Source organism: Carassius auratus, unplaced genomic scaffold (genome assembly GCF_003368295.1).
Source record: "Carassius auratus strain Wakin unplaced genomic scaffold, ASM336829v1 scaf_tig00042579, whole genome shotgun sequence".
NCBI classification, from domain to species: Eukaryota; Metazoa; Chordata; class Actinopteri; order Cypriniformes; family Cyprinidae; genus Carassius; species Carassius auratus.
This window is the reverse complement of record NW_020526724.1, coordinates 1532-16916: the sequence shown is the minus strand read 5'-3', so window position 1 is coordinate 16916 and position 15385 is coordinate 1532. Positions and strand designations below refer to the sequence as shown.

Genomic DNA, 15385 nt, shown 5'->3' with positions numbered 1-15385 from the left:
GATTCTGTCATTCTGGACTCCAACGCTTCAGAAATAGAGCTGAGGAGTGAGATCGAGTGGAGGTTTAATGGCATTCTCATCGCTAAAGTTATTATGGGCAACCTCACCTATCATGATTATACGAGATTCAAAGACAGACTGACGCTGGACAGAAACGGATCACTCAAATCAAAGACAGCAGAATAACAGACACTGGAGGATATGAATTGAGTATTACTAGTAATAGGGAGTCTGTCAAGAGATTCAGTGTAACTGTTTATGGTGAGTAGAGTCCTCTCCATATTCCTAATGTAAACAGCAGGCTATTATATCATTCTCTTAATGGTAATATTTCAGGATTGTTTTAATATTTGAATTTACAGATACATTTCAGATATGGTCCAAACTTACTGTTAAAACAGTTTAAAATTTTTAAAACTGTATTTCCTATTATTATTTTAGAGGCATCACCTGTGCACTCTTGAATGCACATTATTGAAACCAGCCTTTTCTATTATGTATAGACTCTTAAAAATAAAGGTGTTTCATGAAGAACCATTTTGTCTAAATGGTTAAATAAAGAACCTTTAACATCTGAAGAACCTTTCTGTTTCACAAAATTTGTGACGAAATAAGGTTCTTCAGATTATAAAACCATAAGAAAGAGATGGTTCTCTTTCTCTTTATATATACAGTACTGTATATACACACTGCATATGTCGAGGCACCACTTCGTTTCCAATGTAGACAGCATAATGCTTGCATCCGGTGTAGACACTTACAAAACATGCAGTGCTGGTCAGGTCATAGTAAACACTCATGCAACATTTTTGTATCTCTTAATGTACTCAGGTTTCATCTTATTTCATGTGTTGCAGCTCCACTATCCATTCCTGTCGTTACCAGTGACATTTCACAGTGTTCATCAGGCTCAGAATGTTCACTTTTGTGTTCAGTTGTGAATGTGAGTCACGTGACTCTCTCCTGGTACAAAGGAAACAGTTTATTGTCCAGCATCAGTGTGTCTGATCTCAGCATCAGTCTCTCTCTACCTCTGGAGGTGGAATATCAGGAGAAAAACAGCTACAGCTGTGTGATCAACAATCCCATCAGCAACAAGACCAAACACGTCTGCATTACCGATCTCTGTCGTTTGTGTTCAGGTTGTTAGCAGTTATCATTTATTTACTGAACCAGTCTCTGGTCAGGTACATTTGTGTGATATTAATGTATATGATTTTTACCCGAGTTAGAAAATGTTGTTTCTGTGAATCAGTTCCCTCTTCAGATGAAGTCCATTATGGCGGAGGGACTGAACCTGTGATCCGATTGGTCGTCACTGCTGTGGTGGGTCTGGCTGCTGTGGCTGCGTTCATTGTGCTGGTTTATGACATCAGATCCAGAAGAGATGAACAGGAGAGACACCGATGATGGATCAATGAATGGATCAAAACAATAATGAAGCCTTTTCACAGACTTTGATGATGTGTTTCTAGTTAGCTTTCAGCATTGCAAATATAGTAATTTTTATATATTCATTTCTAAATATACATATATATATATATATATATATATATATATATATATATATATATATATATATATATATATATATAATGCTATATATATATATATATATATATATATATATATAATGCTTTATATTTTGTATTATTTACCTTAGCAGTAAATGGCAATAAAACAAATAGCCAATAACAGTGTGCTTGTTTTTTGATAAATAATAAAAGCTTAAATATATTGCTTTTCACAATGATAAATAGCAGGTTATTCTTTTTTTTTTTATTTATTTTATTAGTAGATCCTAATTTGAGTATGGTTTTAAGGAAAGTAATTTAAAAGAATATTTGATTTTATATATTTTTGATCCAAGTAGCTTTATTTGCATCATTAAATAAATAAACATTGCCATAGGACTGGTATCAAATTACACATTCATTAATTGTATTATTTTCCAAAACCTTTGGTAGCATTTTATGCATGTTGCTGTTATGATTCCTGCCTCGTTTTCCCCATCTTAGTGTTTCAGGACTCTTATTTTGAAGTGTATTCTTGTTCCCATCAGTGCAGGAGTCCAGTTGCACAAGTGTTGCTGTTTTTTTACCCCTTGGTTGGTTGTACGAATTCACCACCAGTTTGACAAAACATAAAATAGATGCAAATCGTCATGATACTATTTGCTTCTTTCTTCCTTTACTGTGAGCATCTGATAATTAATAAAATGTCATTATGATTCAAAGTGAATGCTTCTGGATTTACAAAGGTTTCGTTTGAATTGAATCATAAACCAAAACAAGATAATGCTGCCCAGCCAAGTTTTTTAAATGCCACTCAGTCACACAATTCTATAACGGGGCCTGTTTAAACCTTTTGTAATCATTAAAACGTTAATATAGTCATGATTTATGTGCATGTATAAAGTGTACATAAATGAGGTAAAAATTGTGTGTCTGCTACAGGATAATCATTCAAAGGATCAACAGTTTATTTTTATTTATTTTTTAATTTAGAGCAAACCAAAGAAGTGTATATGTACAGTACGTATTTGACAGATAACTTAACTCAACCAATCACACTGGATCACATTGGACAGAACAACACAGAGGAAAGATATAATGTATATTTGGAGCAAACAGTACATGGACACCTTGTTCTATTTAACAGGTTTGGTTATTCCAGTAATTCCAATGAAGATGAAACTTAACGCCACAGCATACATTTTTTTATTCTAGATAACTATTCATTGAAAAAGCATTCAGAGCAAATCAAACATGTAGTGTTTCTTTACAAAGTGGCATCACCAACTACTGGCCTGGCATGCATAACGCAGGAAAACATTTCTGCTTTTACTACACCGTTTTCATGTAAACATATCCCAGTCCTATCAGAAATAGAGGTCACACATCGCATTTGTTGAAATAATAATCTCACTTGTTTTTAAAGTCAGCTGGAGCACTCATAGTATGCACAGCAGATATAGCTAAAGCAGCAGGCACCACAGAATGAGGTCATGTAGTGTGAATGCATGTGTGGGCCTTACTGAGCATACAGTCAAGTACATTATACATTAATGTAGCTATACATCCATAGTTTGAAGATAATGAATGAGTTTGAATGGGAAGCATCAACTTCAACTATAGATAGATATATATTTGTTTTCTAATAAAAATTTCTTAACTCTTTTCACAGTGCTATATGGTTGATTCTCAAACTCTATTAATGTGAACTGACTATGACCTACTGCTGTTGGTCATTGTTTAGGTGCTGCCTCATATAGCACTTCAGTTGTTTCACCACCTATAATAAACAGAAAAGAATCACAAGCGTTACAAGGAGAGAGATAAATAGTTCTGATCTACATGTAATGTTAATGCTACAGCTACACAAACCCAAAGATTACAATAAAAGCTGCTAAATAAATGATACATCTTACAGTTATTTATCTTTCAAGCCACATTCATTTCATTTCCATTTATATATATATATATATATATATATATATATATATATATATATATATATATACGTCAAAGTCAAAGGAGATGTTTGAAGTGTTTTGATGTTAAAATACTTATCCCAGTTTAATATACAGAGATGACTATGAGAAATGAATGTTGATAGGTTAATTTCTGAAACTCTGGCTCTGGGACTTACGAAACTTTGACCTGTTTGTTTAAGCACTTAATGTTGAGTCAGAACAGATGGACTCAAACTGCTAATTTAGTCAAGAAATCTCTAGCTTCCCTCTATTAACCAAACATTTTTTGTCATTTGAACATGTCATGTTGACATTCAATGCCATGTTTGAATTATACTCATTTTACTTACTCTTCTTACATGGCCAACATATTTCAAACCAACCCATCTTGAGCCCAATACAGATTCCAGTTCCGATCAGGATTAAGATAACAACAATGCCTGCCAACACTGGACCAGTTGTCTCCCAATGTGAACGCGGGGGGAGCTCTGTAATAGATCAGCAAATATTCCTGCTATTGAAGACATGTGTTGACAAGAGGCAGATTGACATTTTAATTTATTCCTAATGGCTATACATGCATGAACAATAATATGAGGCATTTCATAAGACTGCAGTACCCGGTTCTATGTCTGCCAGTGATCACTAGTGAAAATCCTGCCTCATTTCAAGTACTCTAATGTCACTATTGTTGATGACTGCTGATTTGATAATAAACAACCAACTCAAAGTTGTCCTTCCTCCAGGGGGAGACTGACGCACAAAGGAATCCTTCATTGTGTCGCATTGAAATATCCTCACTTTTTTTTTTTTTTTATAAATCAACCAAAATATTTAAATGATGTAATCATTTCCTCAACCTGTTGTCATTCTAAACCTACTTTCTTCTGGCAAACAAAAATAAGATAAAATGTTCTTTTATGTTCCACAGAAGAAGAAAAGCAATGCCTATTTGGAATGACATGATGGTGAATAAATAATGACAGACATTTCATGTTTTAGGTTAAATATCCTGCAAGCTAGCAACTGTAATTTACAACTGAATAATAATAATGCTTAGAAATTTTGATCGCACTGTTGACTGTACAATTAACGGTAACACTTTAGAATAATGGTCCATTAGTTAATGTTAGTTAATTCATTAATTAACATGAACAAACAATGAACAATACATTACTGTATTTATTAATCTGTTAATGTTAGTTAATGAAAATAGTTATTCATTGTTAGTTCATGCTAATTCACAGTGCATTAAATAATGTTATCAAGCGCAACTTTTGATTTGAATAATGCATTAGTTAATGTTGAAATTAACATCAACTGAGATCATCTAGATAAACCTCTGTATGCTGATTTCCACACTCTGCTTGCCTCTTTTGATCTCAACCGAGTGTCAACTACTGCTACTCACAAATCAGGCAACCAACTGGACCTTATTTATACACAACACTGCTCTGTTGATCATGTTCTGGTTACTCCACTGCATACGTCGGACCACATCCTCCTCACTCTTAACCTCAACATGGTCCCTGACACATCACTTACCCCTCCACATGTCATCTTTAGACGTAACCTACGCACACTTTCACCCTCCCGGCTTTCTGCAATGGTTTCATCTTCACTTCCTTCCTCTAAACTGTTTGCATCTTTGGATGCTAACAGTGCTACCTTCTGCTCCACTCTTACATCTTGTTAAGACACTGTTTGCCCCTTATCTTCCGGGCCAGCCCGTAACACCCCTTCTGCCCCTTGGTTATCTGATGTTCTATGCAAACACCGTTCTAAGCTTAGAGCTTCTGAAAGGGAGTGGCGCAAGTCCAAAAATACTACTGATCTTATTGTGTATCAGTCACTCCTATCTTCTTTCTCTGCTAATGTCTCCACTGCTAAAATGACATACTACCATAACAAAATTAACAATTCGTCTAACTCTTGCATGCTTTTTAAAACATTTTCCTTACTTCTTTGTCCTCCTCCTCCCCCTCCTGCTTCATCTCTAATAGCTGACGACTTTGCAACGTTTTTCATTAATAAATTAAACACATTGGTGCACAATTTTCCACACCACAATCAGTCAAGCTCATTGTAATAATAAAATCTCCATACTCAACGGGAAGAAGGAGGCGGGAACCGGCGCACAATCAAAATGAAATTTTAATAATCACAAAATAAAACAAAACAGCACATCAGCCCCTCACGGGACGACTGATGCACGCAAATAAAAAGCAAAACATAAAATAAGGCCCAGGCCTGGTCCTCTCTCGCCCTTCACTATCGTCGCTCCAGTTTTATATCCTTCCATCTCCTCTGTGGGACTCGAGACCGGCGGTGGCGCAGGTGTCGCGGATTTCCCAATCACTCTACTGGCCTCGCTCGTTCCCACATCTCTCGGCCCGCCCCACTCGTCACATTCATATCACCAGCAAACTTACACTCATTTACATCCTTCTCTTCACTCTCTGAGGCAGAAGTCTCAAAACTCATCCTTTCTAATCACCCTACTACTTGCCCGCTTGATCCTATTCCATTCATCTCCTTCAAGCCATTTCTCCTGCAGTTGTACCTGCACTCACTCACATCATCAACACATCCCTCCACACTGGTGTTTTTCCCTCATCATTTAGACAGGCACTACTATAAACTCCACTACTTAAGAAACCCAACCTCAACCCATCTCTTTTAGAGAACTACAGACCAGTTTCCCTTCTTCCTTTCATTGCAAAAACACTTGAACGAGCTGTGTTCAACCAAGTCTCTACATTTCTCACACACAACAACCTCCTTGACAGCAACCAATCTGGCTTCAGAAGTGGACATTCAACTGAGACTGCCTTGCTCTCAGTTGTTGAAGCTCTAAGACTGGCAAGAGCAGAATCCAAATCTTCAGTACTTATCCTGCTTGATCTGTCCGCTGCTTTTGACACGGTTAACCACCAGATCCTCCTATCAACCCTACTGGCAAAAGGCATCTCAGGAACCACACTTCAATGGTTTGAGTCTTACCTATCAGATAGGTCCTTCAAAGTATCTTGGAGAGGTGAGGTGTCCAAGTCACAACATCTAACTACTGGGGTGCCTCAGGGCTCAGTTCTTGGACCACTTCTCTTCTCTGTCTACATGGCATCATTAGGTTCTGTCATTCAGAAACATGGCTTTTCATACCACTGCTATGCTGATGACACTCAACTCTACCTCTCATTCCATCCTGATGATCCGACGGTAGCTATTCGCATCTCAGCTTGTCTAACAGACATTTCTTCCTGGATGATGGACCATCACCTTCAACTCAACCTTGCCAAGACAGAACTGCTTGTGATTCCAGCAAACCCATCGTTTCATCACAATTTCACCATCAAGTTAGGCACATCAACCATAACTCCTTCAAAAACAGCTAGAAGCCTTGGAGTTATGATTGATGATCAGCTGACTTTCTCAGACCACATTGCTAAAACTGTCCGATCCTGCAGATTTGCTTTATTCAACATCAAGAAGATCAAGCCCTTTCTTTCGGAACATGCTGCACAACTCCTTGTTCAAGCTCTTGTTCTGTCCAGGCTGGACTATTGCAATGCCCTCTTGGCAGGTCTTCCAGCCAATTCTATCAAACCTTTACAATTAATTCAGAACGCGGCAGCAAGATTAATTTTTAATGAGCCAAAAAGAATACACGTCACACCTCTGTTTATCAATTTGCACTGGCTTCCAATAGCTGCTCGCATAAAATTCAAGGCATTGATGTTTGCCTACAAAACTACCACTGGCTCTGCACCCATTTACCTAAATTTGTTACTTCAGACTTATGTGCCCTCTAGAAGCTTGCGTTCTGCAAGTGAACGTCGCTTGATTGTGCCATCCCAAAGAAGCACAAAGTCACTTTTATTTATGGAATTACCTGCCCAACTCAATCCGAGCAGCTGAGTCCTTAGCCATCTTCAAGAATCGGCTTAAAACACATCTCTTCCATCTTTATTTGACCCTCTAACTTTAACACTCACTATTCTAATTCTATTCTTAAAAAAAAAATCTAACTACCTTTCTAATCTTTTTGTATTCTATTTTCTTTTCATTAATTATGCAATTGTATGTGTGTGTGTATGTGTAAAGACCTCTAACACTAGCTTGCTCTATTCTTTTTTTATTCTATGTTTTCTTTTTATTTATTATATTATTTAAAATCCCATGCTACGTGTACTGTGTTAACCTAACTGAGACTTGTTATAGCACTTATATATCATTGCTCTTTTTGTTGTTTTTGATTGCTTCCACTGTCCTCATCTGTAAGTCGCTTTGGATAAAAGCGTCTGCTAAATGAATAAATGTAAATGTAAATGTAATAAATGCTGTAGAAGGATAGTTCTTGCTTAGATCATATTAACTAAAGTAGTTAACTAACATTTACTAATGGACCATTATTCTAAAGTGTTACTCAATTAACAATAAATTTTTGTCTGCATTAATGCAAAATAAGATAAGAATCTGAGCATTTAAACCGTTCTCTATTTGGTAGGGGTTTACATAAAAAATATATAATTTGATAATTGTGGAACCCAACAGATTCATAAAAAAAAACAATACATGATAGAAAAATCTAAAGCACTCACCACTAACTGCAATATGGAATTTCTTGTGTAAGATCATGCTGCTGTTGTTGATCTCCAGATCATAGTCTCCAGAGTGTTCAGTTTGGATGTTTCTGACGGTGAGGTCTCCAGTATGATCATTCAGTTTGATCAGGTTTTTCCATCTAGCATCAGTAGTGCCATTTAAGTGAGCAATGAGAGTGCCTTGGCCTCCAAACTTCCACACAATCTGATCACCTCCTTGTATTTTAATAACACCAGTGTTTAGAGTGACCGAATCTCCCTCCATCAGTGACACTGACTGCACATCATCTGTCACAGCAACAAACACATGAACAATTTTAGGAAAGAGTTTAAACATCACCATACTGTGCGGCTGGATTGCATTGAGTCTATTAACTCTCTCGCCCCACCTATTCATCTTTTGGACTGGCTTTTCATAAATATGTAATATTAACTGAACTGAAAATTGTTATAAAATCCATCTCTGAAATCTTATTTAGTATGCATTTAGCTTTAAACTTCTGTTCTACCTGATAATATTATTTGTATGACATTTTTTTCTATTGCAAGTTTTGCTCAGAATAAGCAGACTGTACACTGTCTTTTCCATGTGCCGTTTTTATTTTTAACTATTTATTTTACAGATGAAAAATCCAAATCAATCTCTAAAAGGTGACACCTGATCAATTTTCAGTACATAAACTGTTCTCAAGCAATTAAAAGTGCACTAAGCGATTTCTGAGAAACACTGAATATGGTCTTGACCGCCTGCCTGGTCTCACGGCAGGTGGCTAATTGGTATGAATTTGTATGACCTCATTTGTATAAATTCATATGATTTGTGCTAAATCAGACGTATTTCACGAGTTGCACAATTCGTATGAATTTGTACGAATGACGTACACCTAACCCCGCGCCTAAACTTACCAGTCACTGGGTCTAGACAAAGCGTACGAGTGAGTTTGTATGAATTTGTACGAATTAGCCACCTCGTAAAATATGTACGAATTGGTCGTGAGATAGCGTCGAGTCTTGAATGAATGGAATCAAATAATTAATTAACACCTTCGTTCCACCTTCCCCAAAACACATAATGAGAGTGTGAATGTCTCTTCAATTTGAATTGACTCAAAACTGTTCTGTTACTATTGAAAACCAGTGTTGGGAAGTAACTAGTTACAGTAATAATTGTACTTTTTGTAGTAACTGGTAGAGTAACTTATAACTAATACGATTTCAGTTACCATCCCTAAAAAAGCTCTTTACTTAGTTACTTATGCCTCAACCCCTACTGATTTGAAGTCCAACAATCCAATAATTCCTTGATTATTTGCATAATTTGAATGATTTGACAGGCTCATGAATCCGCCAGTGCAGCAGGCAAGCTTAGGATGTGGAAAGTCTTACATTCAGGGGATGGGAATATTGCAATTACTTTGATTTTGTTCAATAAAAGATAGTTATGGCAATGCATGGCTGGCAAGGCATGGCTTGCCCAGCCACATCTCTGTCTCCCTGATATCTCCCTGATATAAATTGTTTTAGAAAACAAAAAAATTTAATATATACTTATGTTATGTCTTTAGGTATAAATGAACCATGAAATATAATCGTAAATGGTTATCAAAGAAATTATAGCTAAAATTAGCTTCAAGCTACACAATTAAAATGAGAATAATACAAGAGAATACAGCACTTTTATTTAAACGTGACTATTAATCACTATCAATTGAGCGTTTGTAATAACATCTTCTAAAATGTTGCTAACAACATATTTCTGCCTCATCATTTGGCCAAATGGCCTTCCAGCTCTTGTCTCCCTTTATTGCTGTAAACCTTTCCAATATTAATGCGCTCCCTAAAGATTTTGCCTGATCAAAAGCCTTCTTTTTCCGGTGATATTCTCCTGATCTTTTCTCTTTTGTAATGTCTCTCAGCCCTCTCTCGATCTACAGTCTTTCTTAAAATCTCTAGGACTGCCCGTGACTAAAAAGGTTCCTAGTCGACCATTAGTTATTAATTTATGCTAGTACTTACTTGGTCAGGGGTGAAGTATTAAACCATAATAAGGAGCATTTAAAATATAAATAAAGCTCTCAGTGAACGCATAAACCTGATTATAGAGAGACCACATCACTTCACATAAACTTTCTGAGATCAGAACACAAACAAATTGGGCTAAATAATCTATAAATAATAATCTATAAATAATCTATAATGGAAATAACAGAGAAATAAACAAGTTTGCTCAAGTTGTCGGGGAGAAGTAAGCTTGCGTCTTGCTCACAATTTACACAACCACTGCTGATTGGCTACAAGTGTTTTGGGGTTCGGTCCAATCCACTTTCAACACTGTTTCTCTGAAATCACATACTGCACTTTGAATCTAGGTAATTATCAGTTTACAGTTATTATAAGACCAGTTACTCACCACGGACAGTAACACTGAATTTCTTCGAGATCTCAGTTGTGCTCTTGATCTTTAGTTGATAAAGTCCAGTGTGTTCAGTTCTGATGTTTTTGATGATCAGAGATCCAGTCTGTCTGACCAGCTCCAGTCGGTCTCTGAATCTCTCATTATCATTGGCAGAGAAAATTGCAGCCGCTTCGTTCATTTTAGCTATAATAGAGTTATCATCTCCAAACATCCACAGTATGGTATCATCTCGCTTTATTACAGTAATGTTAGTGTCTAAAACGACAGAATCTCCCTCCATCACGACCACCGTCTTCACTCCATCTGCCACAGCAACAAACACATCTGTAGAACAAACATGAGAAGCATTGCAAAGAGAAATTTTAAGATTTGTGCCATCTATTATTATTGTGTAGTTTTTGTAAACACAAATTTACTGTGTAACTAAATTTCAACCATAGTCCCTGCATGGAAGGCACAAATAGGCCTAGGCCTATACTAGGCCCTATCCATTATAACTAGTAAAGGGAACAGAAAACATACTCATTCCAGAATATTGCTCTATCCTTGCCATGTTGTGTTCATCATTGGTTTTGACATGGCCAGATGGAGAAACTGGAAAACACACAAAAATATATATATATATTTAGACACACACACACACACACACACGCACACGCACACGCACACGCACACGCACACACACACACACGTCTCAAACTTGAATAGGCTATTTTTTTCATATTAATCTCATACAAATAAACTGTAAACTGTGCACATGTGTGTCTAGTAAAAAAGAGTGCTAATGAAAAAAAACCTACACGACGACCAGAGTGAATTACATTTATTTATTACACAGCTTTTATCCACGAATGACACGCAGATTATTACAGGCGGTCAGCGCCCTCTAGTGTCTCTGATCACCAAACACATACAGTACATACACAACTACCTTACCCTCGAAATACATTCGCATTGGTTTGCTCGAGTGTGATTTATCACAACAACGTCCATTTGAAGTAATACACGTTTGTATGTATTAAAACACTGGAGATATTGACGTTAGAAGATATCAGCGCGTGCTCATTTCCTGTTTCTGGCTTATATTGAAACCGAAAGTGTTGAATATGAATAAAAATAGGCGAATACAAATCAAGGGGACTTACCGTCCAGGAGTAATAAAATCCAACAAATGAAGGAAAGGTTCCTCATAATTATATGTCGTTTCTGACCGCATCTAAACTGAATGAGAACCGTGATTCATCAGTATTCTAAGAACGGACTCGTAGCGAACAGTCCAAGTCACGTGATTTCCGCGAAAGAGGACGCGTTACGTCATACCATTCCGAAGTGTTTCTACGTGAACCTAGACTGGGTCAAAAAGTTCGTGGCATAAAATAGTCTTTTTATTTGGGTTTGTGATAATTTTGGGGGGCTTACTTCTGAAATGAAGTTTAATAGATTTTAAAAATTGTTGAGTGTCCAGGGGCCAGTAAATAATGACCTAGTAAGAAAAATTTTGTTATTTTATGCTATGTTTATTCACCAGCAATAGCCATCATTAGCTATTCTAGAGAAGCCACATGTGAGCCCTACATTTATCAAAAACAGTGTTAAATATATTTTACATATACATATTACAGCACATATTTAAGAACAGTTCTTAAGTTATAAAAATTGCCCATGAGAATGTAAAAACAAATAATTAAAAACATATTTAATTGAAATAATAAATTATATTTGATTCTTGAAAACTGGGTGGTTGTGTTGATGGCTAATAGTTGTTTTTAAAGGGTCTTTCTCAGGATGTAGACTACTTACTGTATCAGAAAAGTAAGTACTCTGTCTACACAAACCGAGAGCCCATAGACACGTTTGTCATATTTTAAAAAAAAAAACATTTGTCATTGTACAATGTGGCTAAAATTATTTTCAAGATTTGAAAGTATCCATCACAGTTTATTTGTAATTTGTGCTCTTGTTCAACACTTTGACATTTGTTTGTTCTTAATTAAATATTGTTTCAAATACCACAGGAGTCTTTTTAACTGTCAGTTTATTTCCTTTATTCTCTCTTTCCAGCTCTCCCACCCATTACTGTTTTTATCACTTCTCAAAATCCTTTATAATCATCTTCTGATAGCTCACAGAAAATAAGAACCCTGTCACCATTCAGTTACCCTCATGTAATTTTAACTTTCTTCCTTTCTTTTGTCTCTGGGACATAAAACATGTTATTTTAAAGACTGTCGACAAGTGGTTTTAGTGGTACCTCAGCACAGTTGTACAACTCTCATGAGAACCACAGAATAAAAATAAGAACTGACAACTCCCTTTCTATGAAACATAACATTTGATATTATATGATTTAAAAAAAATATATATGTATATATATATGTATATATATATTATTGTCTGGAAGCTGGGCTAAATGAGTAACACAGGTCAGACCCTCAGTCACCTCTCAGATACCACATACAGACATTGTTTGTAACATAAATACTGGAATAGATGCACTAGTAAAAAAAAAAAAAAAAAAACTACTATTTTGTTCATTATATGGTAAAAGAGGAGGAGATTTGAAATCCACCCATTCACTGTATATTTACAATGTGCCAATGTATTACATTCGAAGGGGCAAAAGAGATGATTAAAATAGATAAATAAAAAAGTCTATCAGTGAAAGCAAACGCATAAAATTAAAATAAGGAGTAAATGAGGTCCATTCGCACATCAATTATCAAAGCTTTACTGTATTACATACAGAGTATAATGTAACAAACACAATGAAATTTACTTAGATGGGTTTTTTTTCAATATTGTTTATAAGACAATACTGTATGTGCATTATCAGACAGATGGACATCGGAGAAATTCCCTAGATCTTTTGACATATAAGTGATTCCTAAAACATACTTTTGAGTTTCAGACTCAAAACTTTTTTGTGAGTCTAAAAACAGATGTTTAAGCCAACCTGCCAAAATGACCGGTTGTTTGGAATGCGTCACTTTATGATGTACTAGTGCGGCTAAAGAAGCCACAGAAGAAGATCAACTTCTGCATCACTGCCTGTTTAGCCCCTGCTCACCGTTCTGCACATGAAGTGGGTAAGTAATGAAAGAGTCAAAGGCATGTTTACACAGAAATTAAATGATAAAGATTGCTCTGAAGGCAAGACGTTGTGCAGTGCCAAGTTCTGAAAAAAAAAAAAAAAAACTTTGCATTGCCTTCCTTCTGATCCAAACATTAGGAAAGAGTGGAAGTTTTAGCGTCTTTATTTCTAATGAAGATCCAGTCTGCATCAGTATTAACTTTGTCCTTTGTTCACCTTAAAGGGGTCATGACATGATAAATCAAATTTGCCTTGAATAAAAACAGGCTACTCTAATCCAAATATAAATCATATGCATATATCACATTCCCACTTATTTCGCCAAATAGGCTAACTGTTACGGAGGATGTGCTAAAACGTATGTGCAAGTATTTGGAAGGCAACGGCAGCCAGTTTTGTGTCTTCATTTTCCAGGCCTTTCCTAAGTTACTGTCTTAGGAATGACTGTTCTTAGGATGACAGGGAGATGACAAACTCTTGAAGATGTGGAACGCTGCCTTCAGAGAGATGAGGTGGTCTGAGGACAGCCAGGGCCACCCTGTCCCGCGGCATCAGAAAGGCTAAGAGACAGTACTCCAGGAGGTTAGCCCATCAATTCAGTGACAGCAGAGACACTCAAAGACCGTGGCAGGGATACAGACCATTGTGGACTACTAGCCCCCACCACAGACCTGTGACAGCAACATCTCCCTGCTGAAATGAGCTGAACACCTTCTTTGCTCGCTTTGAGGCAACAAAACAGCACAACTGCACAGAAGACTCCACCTCCTCCCGGCCACCACGTGATGAAGCTGACCCCACTCCGAGTCCTGACAATAATTCCTGGGTGTGTAATGAGAGACTGTGCAGCGGAACTGACTTATGTCTTCACAGACATTTTCAACATCTCACTAAGTCAGGCTGTTGTCCCCACATGCTTCAAAGCCACCACCATAATTCCAGTCCGGAAGATGCCGTCTCCATCCTGCTTCAAAGACTACCATCCAGTTTAACTTACTCCTATTATCATGAAGTGCTTTGAATTGCTAGTCGTGCATGAACCACATCCTGCCGCAAGTCATTTCAATGCATGTTGAGGGCAGCTGAGAAAATCATTGGTGTCTCTCTCCCCTCCATCCAGGACTTTTGTGGAACCAGTCTTACCCACAAAGCCTTCTGCATCGCAGATGAATCCCACACACCAGCCACAAAGCTGCTTTCAGGGAGGAGACTACAGATGCCCCAGGCCAGAACCAGCCGACTGAAGGACTGCTTCATTCATCAGGCTGTCAGGAAGCTGAACTCCCTCCGGACATTGTCAAACAATTGACAATAAAGCTTTGAGTTCTGGTGAACTCATTTCACCAGTAGAGCAGTATCACCATTCATCATTACAGCTCATTCAGGTTACGATAAAGAGATGGGAATATTAATTGAGCCTTGTACAACATTTCCCCTATACTTCCGGATTTTCTCTTCTGATGCTCTATCTTTACTTGTTTCCTATGTTGGATTAATATTGCTATGGATATTGATATGCTAATTCTCCATGTAGTCTTTTTCATATCCTCAGAAGCTACTATATATTGAGTCTATGATACTGGATAGAACAGTTAATAATTTAGACAGACAAAAACACAACAAAACCAGACACCTCATTCAATCTCAGTTATGTATGAGGTAAAATATATTAAATTAGGCATTTAAAAGATTGAAAACATAGAATGCCCCAAAAAGAATCAATATATAGATATAATTTCATATATTATATATATAAAATATATATATATACTAACTATATAGTATATACATACACACAC

The 15385-nt window shown here is 36.7% G+C and overlaps 1 protein-coding gene and 1 long non-coding RNA gene across 2 annotated transcripts; one reads left to right on the top strand and one right to left on the bottom strand.

Annotated features, from left to right (window-relative positions):
- The first annotated feature begins 171 nt into the window (after window positions 1-171).
- LOC113085969 (uncharacterized) lies at window positions 172-1387 on the top strand. Its single transcript, XR_003284568.1, has 3 exons — window positions 172-261; window positions 858-1142; window positions 1256-1387. It is a non-coding gene; the product is annotated as an uncharacterized LOC113085969 (long non-coding RNA).
- A 1795-nt stretch (window positions 1388-3182) lies between these two features.
- LOC113085968 (uncharacterized) lies at window positions 3183-11802 on the bottom strand. The gene is made up of 6 exons (XM_026255302.1): window positions 11641-11802; window positions 11018-11089; window positions 10490-10819; window positions 8077-8367; window positions 3826-3963; window positions 3183-3294 (listed from the first exon to the last, which is right to left on the bottom strand). The coding sequence occupies exons 1-6, from the start codon at window positions 11684-11686 to the stop codon at window positions 3248-3250; spliced, it is 924 nt and encodes a 307-aa protein (XP_026111087.1). The 5' UTR covers window positions 11687-11802; the 3' UTR covers window positions 3183-3247.
- Window positions 11803-15385: the final 3583 nt, after the last annotated feature.